This window comes from Numenius arquata, chromosome 22 (genome assembly GCF_964106895.1).
Source record: "Numenius arquata chromosome 22, bNumArq3.hap1.1, whole genome shotgun sequence".
NCBI classification, from domain to species: Eukaryota; Metazoa; Chordata; class Aves; order Charadriiformes; family Scolopacidae; genus Numenius; species Numenius arquata.
Genome location: NC_133597.1, coordinates 4,109,861 through 4,121,414, shown reverse-complemented (window position 1 = coordinate 4,121,414; position 11,554 = coordinate 4,109,861). Strand labels below are relative to the sequence as shown.

Sequence of the window (11,554 nt, the reverse complement as noted above, 5' to 3'; positions counted from 1 at the left end):
ACCCTACCTTCAGAAAATGCTCAGGATTATCAGCTAATGAGGCAAATTTTCAGTACAGAGATAAAATTCTGGATTTAGGAATGAGATCCCTGAGCCCATAGTTGGGTTTGGGAGCCGTGTGAGGAAGCTACAGTCTGAGTTATTGCTCTTTAAATATTATTTTGCCTGTCATTGATGCTATATCTCTTTTTATCCCCCAAGCTCTTGCAGTTATCGGTAGCGATACAAGCCTCAGAAGTACCTTCCTGGCTCAATCACTTCTTTATGTGGTCCCCTCACATCAGCAACAGTTCCACCTCCCCTGTGCTTTTTACCTAGAACTGTAGCCTTGAAATTACCGTGATGTTTGTGGGTAGATTCAATGATTCTGTCAGAATAACACAGACCCAGCTTTTAACCTGAGTGTTTATTGTCTGGGAACAAAATCAACGGGCTGATTACTTCTCTGTTTCTCATTCTGCCTTCTTTTCATCTCAGCTACAAATGAAGGAGAGTGCCCATCCGTGGGCTGTGGGATGACGTACTTTTGAGGCAGCAAAAGCCAAGTCGTGGCAGAGCTATGAACCTTGGAAGACCTGGCTGGATCTTCTCCTGGTGCTGCCGTCAACCCTGGTTTAGGAGGTAAACTCTTCTGTGATACCTTTTTTCCCCTCCCACCCTCTACTTCCCCTGTTGTTTGCACTATCCATCCTGAGACAACCTGCTAGGCCCTGTTGGATTAGGCAGAGCTTAACCTCAAAGCCCATCCACTGAGCCCTCCTCAAGCTTGAGCTGGTGTCAAGGCACACTAGAGGGTTGTCAACGTTAAAATATTGTCTCTGGACACATTGAAATGCCACTAAAACTCCCTAGTGTGGACCTAACTTAGTACTGGAGGGGCTTCCCACCACTGCCTTTAGCTGCACCCTTATGTCACATCACTTAAGATGAATTTAAAAAGACCTCTCTTGTCATGAAAATGGTATCGCTGGGCTCCTGGGAGCCAGGATTGTCCCCAGTGAGTTTGCAGGGCGGTAGGAGGCAGGGTTGGGCGCCAGGTGAGCTGGGCTTCGGAGACCTGCAGAGAAACGATGTGGTGGGCAACGGCAGAGAGGGGTGTAGATGGGGAAAGCGGCTGCAGTGATGGACAGGAGTGTTTTTCCCTCGCCAGCAGCACCCAGTGAGCCTCTGGGCAGAGGCACCCCACTCCTTCGGGGTGGGGAGCGGTTTTGCCTGAAGCATCATGCATGGAACATTCTCCATTAAGCCATGCTTTGTGTTCAAAAGACCTCTCTCTATGTTACGTGTGTGGCTACTCAAACTGAGCTCTTCAGACCTCTTTCCTGCAGCCAGGCTCCCATTTTGATCATATCAAGGCTGTCTATTTTTAATTTAACCCTTCCTTTTTGAGTGGATTTGTCTTGAAAGGCATGAAAAGGCTGGGCTCCCAAGCTACCTTACCTCTTCAAGAGCCATGGGAAGGTAAGTGCATGTATTTTCAAACCGCACCAAATTTATCCCTAATGCATCACACTGAAACAAAGCTGCTAACATCAATATAGCTGCACTGACCTTTTAAATGACCCCCCAGGTTTTAAGTCAAATCAATTTCTGTTTTCCTGGGCAAAATTTCCCCATAATAACTTCAAATGATCTTAAGTGTGCAAGTAATGACAACTGGTGTTTATGTAAGCAAAGAACATTGTGTATTATGTGTGTTATTAAATCATTAAAGGAGTGTGTATACAGGGAGGGATACACGTGCATCGCTACCGGCAAAGTTTATAAAGCTCTTTGAGCCTGTAGAAATAATTTTAACTTATTGAAGAAACACTGAACAAACTCCACAACGGCGTGGCTACCCAGGCACAGAGACGCGTGCCTTTGGAGGAAGGTCTGAATCGTTTGGGGTTGCAGGCTGAGACGTTACGCTGTCCCACGAGGTGGGACAAAATGAGGATGCAAGGGACAAGGGGAGGATGCAAGAGCACAGTGTCGAGGGGCAATTCTGGTCCCCCCCATGGGAAGGAAAGCACGCAGTGAGTAACCCAGCCAAACTTGCTGCTTCTCCTTACCTTGCACGGACCCCAATCCCTCTCGTTTCCTCTCCTAGATGTGTCCCTCAGCCCAGCAAGACCTTTGCCTAGGTTTGGGGCAGTTTCTGCCAAAACTGGGCAAAAACTGTGGGACCACTTCAACAGGGGACCCTGCTCCTTTGAGAGGAGGCCACAGAGGGTCTCTTTGGAGACCCAACTCACCCATGAATCTGGCAGCAGATGGAATTGTGTATCTGTGTCAAAATACATAGGCGTATCTGCTTGTGTGCGTCATGTCTGGTCAGCTGGAAAAAAAGGACTAGTCTGTGATCTGGGGGCTGGTCCTTGAGGAGGGCTTGGGAGTGTTTGGGGGTCCTGGGGTGAGATCCATGCTGCTGGGTCCCCATCACCGTGGGGACCTGCAGAAGAGGGCCAAAAGGGGAAAAATCGGTTAAAAGGCTTGTAGGGTGAAGAGGCCACCCTGCCAACGCTGCCTGCCGACGGTGGGAAGCACCTGGCACTCCCTTCCTGTCACAAATAGCCATGAAATGTTAGATTAAAAAAAAATCCCTGGGTGCGAGGACTGCAGCGGAGAGGTCCCCCATTTCCTGGGGGTTACCTTCTTTCCAGGGGGCTTCTCCACAGACCGTATGGGGGGAGGGTATCACCTCTGCTTATTGCCCTTGAATTAGCATCAGGGAGAGGCTGTGGTGTCTGAAGCGCCACTGCCCGGTTTGCAAATGGGTTTTGCTGCTGTAGCTGCAAGGTAACACCAAGAGAGCGGCCCCATTTCCCCCTCTCCCCAGCGGTACCCTAAATAGAGAGGGCCCCCAAAAAGCAGCGCCTCTCAATGTGCCCGTCAGGCAAGCTCTTGCCTGAATCCTAAAGCTGTGATCCAATCTGGCTGAAGTAACACATCTTTAATCTTTCAGATCTGCTTTAAATATATCTATCTATCTCCCCCAGTGCTGAGTAAAGCTCCAGCCCTCCCGGAGAAGCAATCTCAGCTGATGAAATGGCCAGTCAAGCGGCTTACACGCCCCTGGCTGGGCTCCCTCCATTAACAAGTCGGGCATTAGACCCGTTTCATCACTGTTAGTTCATTTGCTTACTCATTTGCTCCTCAGAGAAAGTTGTTAGCCTGTTGTATTTTTAAACCCCCGGCCAAAATCCGGGGCTGATGCCGAAATGGGCGTTTCAGGAGGGGACGCTGCAACAGATTTCTCTATTTTTTTTTTTTTTCCCTTCCCCTGGAGAAAAAGAGGGAGTTTTGCCTGCAGCACCGGGAGAGGTATTTTTCCCCCAGCCCTGCGCCTCCCGAAGCGCTCCTCCCTCGGTGCAGCGCTGCACCCGCATCCGTACTGTGCGGGCATGGATGTATATGGAGAGATATATATATATAATGTAAATATATACATGTCGCTTAAGTGCGTGATGAGCACAGTGGTGCCTGCCCGCGCCTGGGCACTACACGTGTAAAACGAAGTGTGTGCGTGACTGCAACACGCACTGCCTGTACATCCAGAGAAAAATCCTCCCGTGGGTTTTCCCGGTGAGACGGGGAGCTCTCCGGTCTCGTTTCCCCCCCCCCCCCCTCCCCGCCCCGAGTTTTGGCTCCGTGGAACTGACGAAGGAGCCACATCTGTATTTAAAAAGCTACCTCGCGTTATAACCGGATGCTCTTAACACCCCCCACCCAGCGGGCGCGACCCCCTGGGCTGCCCGTGCCCTCGCCCACGCGTGGCTGTGCCCGGCGGCGGCGGGGAAGAGACGGCACCGCTGGAAAACTCGGGCGCTCCGAGTTCCAGGTTCATTAAAACCCGCCGATTGCCGTTTCTATTCTTTTAAAGGTTGTTTGTTTGGTTTTGGTTGTGGGTTTTTGTTTTTGGTGGTTTTTTTTTGGTTTTGTTTTGTTTTTCCCCCTCATCTATTTACCATTTACCAGCTCATCCATATGGAAGGCATGGCTTACACTTCCCTGAGAACTGTACTTTTAGGACTAATTGATTCTGGTAATTAATTTGTTCTACCTGCTGGATCAGATGGAAATGCTGTCCGTGTGCCCAAGGATTAGCACTTGCCTTTCTAACATCTTTCTTAATTATCTAATAGCATGGGTTGCGCGAATTCTGGCTCTATTAGAACACTTTTACTATTAACGGTAGTGATTGGAATTGTGATGACAACTCGATTTCAACAAATTAGAGCTTAAAACCAGGAGATGAAGGAGAAGTGCCTTCTTTTAATTTCCCTGAGTTTAACATCAATAATTAGAGCAATTTTCTGAGATGCGAACCGAAATTATCTCGGCTATGATGTGGTATATCACCCTCATTTTAGCAAATTGACTCCGGGGAAATGAATGGTACAGATTAGGGAGGGGGAGGGGGGGGGGGGGGGGGGGGGGAGAAAAAAAAAAAAAAGACAAACAGAGGAAAGACCAAAAAAAAAAAAGAAAAAGGAAAAAAAAAAAAAAGAAGTGTTAGCACAACATTGAGCGGGGAATGGATGGGAACAAAACCCCCACGGGGTAATAACCTGAGCGGAGCGTGGGACAGGTCGGGAAAGCGCCGCTCGTTTCTTTTTTCCTCCAAGTTTTTGCCTTTTTTTTTTTTTTTTTTTTTAAATTAAAAAAAAAAAAAAAGGAGAAAACACTCGTGTTTGGGAAAACGCCCCAAACCCACCGCTCGGACCGGGGCTGAGGGCTGTCGCGCTGCGTTGCGTTGCGCTGCGCGGGCAAGGCTGCGAGGCAACGGACCGGCTCCGCGTCCGCTCCGCGCCCCCTCCGCGCCGCGGCGGTGGTTTAGGTGGCCCGGCGGGCCCGTCCTCCCCCCGTCCCCCCCGCCCGCCCGATCGCCATTGGCTCGCTGGAGACCCCCCTTCCCACCGCGCCTCAAAGGCGCGCATCTCCCTGCGCAGCCCAAACCCACCCGCCTCGCATCCCCCGGCTCTTTCAGTTTATTTCTGGCTGGGGGAATATATATATAATTTTTAAATTATTATTATTTAGTTTTGCTCCGTTTCTTTTTTTTTTTTTCTTTCTAAATTGTTATTTATTTGTTAGCATTATTTTTATTTATTATCTTCCGCCCCGGGGGGCGCAGCCGGCTGCCCCTTCTCCTCCGGCAGCCAGAGCTCAGCCCGGCTCGCTGCCTTCCCCGCTGCCCGAGGAGGGGACAACCGAAATGAACCTCAACTTCACCTCGCCCGTGCACCCCGTCTCCGCGCCCAGGCCCACCTCCTTCTTCATCGAGGATATTCTGCTGCACAAGCCCAAACCCTTGCGGGAGGTGCCCCCCGAGCACTTCCCCGGCTCCTTGGCCTCCCGCGTCCCCCTCTTGGACTATGGGTACCCCCTGATGCCAACCCCGACCCTCCTGGCGCCTCACCCGCACCCTGCCCTTCACAAGCCGGAGCATCATCACCACCACCCCTACTTTCTCACCACCTCGGGTAAGTGCAGCCCTTGGCAGGAGGAACCCGCCGAGTTTGGTGGCCAGGTCGAGGTGGCGTCGAGGTGGGGACACGGGTGGGGACAAGAGTCGGCAGCCCCGGAGGGGGCACGCTCCAGCAGTGGAAGAGAAGTCGCTCCGGGGCGGCGGGGCACCTTTCAGCATCCTTCACCCAAATCGCGGCTGCATCCCCCCGGGGGCAGGAGCCGCCCGCCGTCCCCGGAGCGCCGGCTTCGTTACGGGGGAAAGGAGCCGCCCGCGCTGCAGCCTGTCATTCCCTCCATTGCCCGAGGTCTTGAGGGTTTCCTTCGCTTTGCCTTCAATTTTAATTTTTTTATTATTATTATTATTGGACCGATAACACTTCTTTTTCCTTGCCTTGTTCCTCCAGACGGTGTCCAGGCTTCGCTTTTTCCCCTCCAGCAGCACTGCCCGGACTGTGCCCACTCCCATCCCCGGGGCTGGCAGAGGCTCCCCCCGCCCGGCCGGAGCCCTTCCCCGGGCCCGTTCCTTGCTCTGGAAGGAAACCCTCCTCCAAAGTTTCTCACCGGGCAACCCAAGTTTTGCACCGGGGCGGCCTCTCTCCTCCCTCCCCCTCTTTTCCCAGCCTTTTCCAGGGCTTCCCTGAATTTTCCGCCTTCATTTCGTTGTGGTTTAATTGCCGGGAGGGTGCGGGTTTCCCTTCCAGCCGGGCTGGTCCCTCCCGCCCGGGCTTTGCTTTGCTGGGGTGGGTTCAGCAGAAGCGAAGCGCTTTGCAAAGCTCCGTGTTTTCAGAGCAACAAGACCCCCCCCGGCAAACCCAAACCAAGGAAACGACCTCGATAAACGAAATAAACGAAAAAAAAAAAAAAAAAAAGAATAAAAATAAAAGAGGTAGGGAGAGAGCCCACCCGGGGGCTGCAGAGGGCAGAGCTCCGTCCCCGGCTCCCTGTCCGAGTCTCTGCCGTGTGTCCCCCCCCCAGGAGTGCCGGTGCCAGCCCTCTTCCAGCACCACGCTCACGCCGAGCTGCCGGGGAAGCACTGTCGCCGCCGCAAAGCCCGCACCGTTTTCTCCGACTCGCAGCTCTCCGGCCTGGAGAAGAGGTTTGAGATCCAGCGCTACCTCTCCACGCCCGAGCGGGTGGAATTGGCCACGGCCCTCAGCCTCTCCGAGACCCAGGTACCTGGACCTTATCCCCTTACCCCATGCAGCATCCTCCACTTCATTTTTTAATTTTTCTTTTTTTTTTTCTCCCTTCTTCTTCTTCTTATTTTTTTCCTTTTTTTTCCTCCCTCCTCCTGCTCTCCTCAGGTGAAAACCTGGTTCCAGAACCGGCGGATGAAGCACAAAAAGCAGCTGCGGAAAACCCAGGACGACCCCAAGCATCCGGGGGGCGAGGAGAGCCGGGAGCAGAGCTCCCCCGAGCCCGAGCTGCCCGAGGCCGCCGGCGCCGAGCCCCGCAAGGGCCCCCCCGGCTCCTTCCTCCTCCAGGACCCCGAGGACGAGGTGGACATCCTGGAGGAGGGGGACCTCTGCGCCGGTCCCCACCGTCTCTAGGACCTGCCTCTGCGGGGCGGCTTTGCTCCAGTCCCGACCCCGCAAGTCGCCCCTGCCTCCAGTAGTGTCGGAGCCCGGAGGGAAGGGGGTGTTGATGCGGGGGGAGCCCGGGGCGAAGCGTTGGGGCCCCGCGGTACCCGCCGGCTTCCCCCCAGCATCACCCCGAGCCTGAGCTTCTGCAAATCCGATGGGGGAAGAGCAAAACAAGGCGAGTTTCCTTTAAGTTTCCCCCCTTTCCCTGCGAAATACCGGACTTTTCTCCGTTCCCCGAACTTTCCTCGATTTTCAAATAAATGTGTCCCCGTGCCAGCATGTTGTCGTTACTGGGGGCGGCAGGCAGGGCATGCCTCGCCCCGACACCCCGAAAATCTGGCCGCTCTTTCCGAGCCGGGCTGGGGCTCGCAGCCTCCTCCCCAGTGCGGTAGGTCGGGTCTGATCCCGGGCAGAGCTCCCAGGACACGCATGTGCTCAAAAGAATTGTAGAAACACCCTCCACAGAAACAGGTAAGACCAAAAGGACCGTTTATTTAAGGCCGGTGTGGGGAAGGGAAGGGGGGAGCATCACGAATGACTCGATCCTGCCAGGGCTGCTCGGAGCAACCGCAATCTCAGCGAGAGAAAGGGATTTTCCACACCTTGGAGAACCACCTGCATCGGCGGCTCGATTCCTTCACGGCTTCCAGGTGTGAATCACCTTCCGGATACTTTCCTTTTCCTCCCAAAGAGCCCCAGAGCTGGTCCCGCGTTTGGCTCTTGTGTCGTCCCCCCCCTCCACTTCGCCTGTATCTGTCCCAACGCCCCTCTGAGCTCCGTGTTGCAATCACATAGCGCAGTCACCGTCCGTGCTCGCTTTGCCTTTATCTTCCTGCCAGGGAAACGGGTTTAATTTGCAGGTAAATTAAGATTTATACATTTTTTTTTATTTTATTTTTTTTTTTCTCTGGGGTGAGCTGCTGGCTGGTAAATGCACTGGGAGGGCGGCAGAGGCTCCGCGTCTCCAGGGAAGGGCTGGGGTTTTCCTCGGTAAAATCCTGGAGGAGAAGCTGTGCTCGCAGCCCGGTGCCATGTTGGTGTCTCATTAAGTTATTTAATTTTTTTTTTTTTTTCTTTAACGAGAAGTTAATTTGATTGTTCGGCATCATTAGCACTTTCAGGGCATTTTGGATTACAGGACATGCGGTTTTGTGAGGGGAAAATGCGTCCCCGTTTAACATATAAAATACAGATGATTGAAATGTGTATGTTTGCTGCTTTTTCGTGGGTTTCTCTTTATGGTTTTTACACATAAAATAATAAAGATCACATGTTGGGCGGGGGAGAATATCCAATACCCAACCATCTGTCCAGAAAATGGTTAGTTGTTTTTTACATAGTGTTTACAAATACTTCTAGGACAATCATTTTCATCAACAAATTTTGCTAAAATGACACCCGCCTCCCTAAAAATGATAATTCAGAAAGCAAAAGAACCCAGCAGGCCATTTCCCGCTGCTGGCTGGAAACGCTTCTCCCAGCTCCGTGGCTCTTCCCAACACCTACCCGGTGGTGGGCAGGGACGTGACGGAAACTCTCGAAAACCTTTTAATTCACCGCCGCCGTTTGTCTGTGTCCGTACTCAGTCGCCCACCAAGTATTTTGTTCATTTTGCTCTGTGCTGATCGTCAGCCTCCCCCCGAGCGCACGTTTCATTAGGAACTGTTACAAGCGCTAGAAAAGAGACGGATGCTCTGCGGTGATATTTACATGAGGATATTTTTCTGACCACGTCCACCGTTGCCGGGGCCGGGCGCTGTGCACCGCAGCTTGCGGTGCGGATGCCCATCTCGGAGCCGGCCTGGCCAGTCGCACTCCCCTGCGATGGTCAGTGGCTTCACACTCAGGTGGACCTGCCTTTGGTGATAGGATTGGGCAGCAAAATATTTAGTGAGAGAGAATATTAGGAGTATAAAGATGTAATAATTTAAAAAAAAAAACACACCCAAACCCTGCACCTGAATGAAAAGGGATATTAAAAATCCTGTTCCTTTACGCTTGTGTGTGATTCCTTTTACTTATGCAAAGAATTGTTTGTTCCCTCCTGTTACTGAGGACAAAGCTGTGTAAAAATACTCTGAGCTGGAAAGAACACAAAGAAAAAAGGCAGGAGAAAGTAAAAGCAGAAGATTAAGACGCACAAGTGATAGAAGCTTTTTGGGCGCAGACGTGCAAAAGCATCATTGTCCCCCTCTGCGCGTTCAGACCTCTCTTTCCCAAGGCATCCAGGGGATGTCCAGAAAAGGGTTGTGTCAGGCAGTGGGCAGTGCCAGGCTCTGCCCTCCCATCGCAGACGGAGGAGTGTGAGCAGATGCTGCGTAACCGAGCACCTTCCCACTGTACCAAACACCCCAGAAGTTAGTGTGTGTCTCTGTTGCGGTAGCGGGGCTGGGGGCGCTTGCACAGCCGTGGGTTGGCGATGTTTATAGTCTGACCCACAGGTATCCTCACCTCAGGGTCATGTTCCTTCAGCAGCCAGAGGCACCATGGTTTCTCTGGGGCACAGAGGTGTGACAAAGAGCCCGTCCCCCTTTCTGCCACCAGCATTATCACGCTGGGGATGTGCCAGGTCTATGAGGAAGGGTCACCAAATAACACTCCAGCCTCTGCTGACTCCTCTCTGCCACAGCAGGAACTTCCTTCTTCCCAAAGTATTTATGCTGATCAATAAAATAAAATCAAATCCACCAGCACCCCCCTATCTTCACCTCTCTGTGATTCTAGGCACCTTGGCTAACATTTAAAATTACAATCAAGTTTAAAACTGAAGCCACTCATCACCAGCAACCTCAGTGACAAATACACGCAGAAGGTGAACACCCAGCCCCAGGGAAGTCCCCATCCCAGTGGTGCACATTGAGCCCTGCGGGTAACAGGAGGTGGCTTTGGGATCAGGCTGCTTGTCCCAGAACATTTGGTGCAAACAAGGTGCAAAACCCCTGAGACTGAGACTGAGGAAGGAAATAATTGCTACCTGAGACATTCCCTCCTTACCCAGCCAGCTTCTTCCAGGCTGGGAAGCCACAGGCTGGTGACAGGAGGCTGCAGTTTCTGGACAGCCTGGGCAAGCTTTTGGGGAGAGGTTATTGTATGTCTGGAGAGTGGAGAGGGCCCTGGGAAGAAGGAAGGGCTCAGAAGGCCTTTTTGTGTGTTTAGTTCTCTTAGAATAAGTGAAATGAGGTTTTCTTCCCGGGTGTTGCCGTGTTCAGTGGCAACTGCTGACTTTTTCCTACTCACCCCAAAAGCTCGAGGAGTAGGGGAGAGATTGTTTAGAGCTGGTGCTCTCTTTCTTTTTTTTTTTTTTTTTAAATATTTATGTGTGTGTTTGGGAAATGCTGGGGTCGAAATGGCTTGCAGGAAATAATTGATGGAAGTAGGAAATCTGGGTGGATTTCCTCTTTTTTAAGGAACCCACTGAAGTCTTGATCTTCATTAAAATTCTTCTGTGAGTTTTTTTTGAAATGAAGTTGTTTCCTGTTGATTTATTTTAACACCTAAGTGGTTAATGCTTGTTGTTGTTTCCATTAAAGAAGATTAAAAAACAGTCTATAAAATCCTTCTGTGAACCTTTGCTTTCTGTTTTGATCGTGAGCATTTTCTTGTTCCTTAACATTTTTAACTTTTACGGGACTGGACAGCAGCTCTAACCCAGGATTTTTCCTTCTATGACCAGAGCTGTGTAGAAGAGGGCCAGATATGCAGACTGTACAGGCAGTAATAGAGTGAATAATTTCTAAAGTCTTGCTTTTAAACACGTGTGTAGTGTCAGCCCTGATAGTACCATGGGCTATGGCTTGGTGAAGGTGTAAATAACCTTCGGCCAGACCCGGGCATTTTGTGCACCATATAAAATTCTCTCTACGGCTTCCTCTCACCGTTTCTCTCTGCTGGCTGATGGACTGAGCGTCTTTCTTCCCTTGGGTTTTCCAAAGTGATGTTTCTTGCAGGCTGAGGAGCAGAGGAGGAGGAGGTGAACGTTGATGGGGTGCTGACTGCAGCGTGTCGTGGTTTGGGCACACAGCGCTGTGAACTCCTGGGTGTTGTTGCCTCTTAACTGGATGACTTAGTTCTTCATTTCTTCTAGTCACAATAACAAACAGCATCACCTTAATTAACTGCAAACTCCTGCTCGGATGGTCTTACTCGGCTTAAAAAGTGGCTTATTTCTGTCTCAGATTTATCATGTTTCTACAACTTAATAAGCTTAGATGAAACACTTGTAGCTCTGCTGCTGGAAGCACCTTGGGGTGGCTACAGCTGCTAACGGAGTCAGTGTTCAGGCAGCAGGAGCAACAGGTTGCACTTGGTGATGAAGGCGGGCGAGTGTAAAGCCTATGCTTCAGAGCAGAAAGGGTGATCCCGCAGTGAACCGCGGTGCCTTTCCTGCCTGTCAGGCTGCAGACAGTCTTTCAAGGAGGAGGCTGGTTTTAACTCACGATAATGAGGTAACTAACCTGTAAACTAACAGGTTGCTGAAATGCTGGGGGCAAAGTCAAGCTGACAGAATTCTGTGACTC

At 51.4% G+C, this 11,554-nt stretch overlaps 1 protein-coding gene across 1 annotated transcript; it reads left to right on the top strand.

Annotated features, from left to right (window-relative positions):
* Positions 1-5,200: 5,200 nt before the first annotated feature.
* On the top strand, positions 5,201-7,004 carry BSX (brain specific homeobox). The gene is made up of 3 exons (XM_074162519.1): positions 5,201-5,468; positions 6,430-6,626; positions 6,759-7,004. Exons 1-3 carry the CDS (start codon positions 5,201-5,203, stop codon positions 7,002-7,004), a joined length of 711 nt encoding a protein of 236 aa, XP_074018620.1.
* Positions 7,005-11,554: the final 4,550 nt, after the last annotated feature.

Bases quoted from the DNA above. Each gene is read 5' to 3' on its own strand.
- BSX (XM_074162519.1), top strand. From the start codon at position 5,201: ATGAACCTCAACTTCACCTCGCCCGTGCACCCCGTCTCCGCGCCCAGG. The intron at 5,469-6,429 runs GTAAGTGCAGCC...TCCCCCCCCCAG, and splicing joins CTACTTTCTCACCACCTCGG to GAGTGCCGGTGCCAGCCCTC. The intron at 6,627-6,758 runs GTACCTGGACCT...TGCTCTCCTCAG, and splicing joins TCAGCCTCTCCGAGACCCAG to GTGAAAACCTGGTTCCAGAA.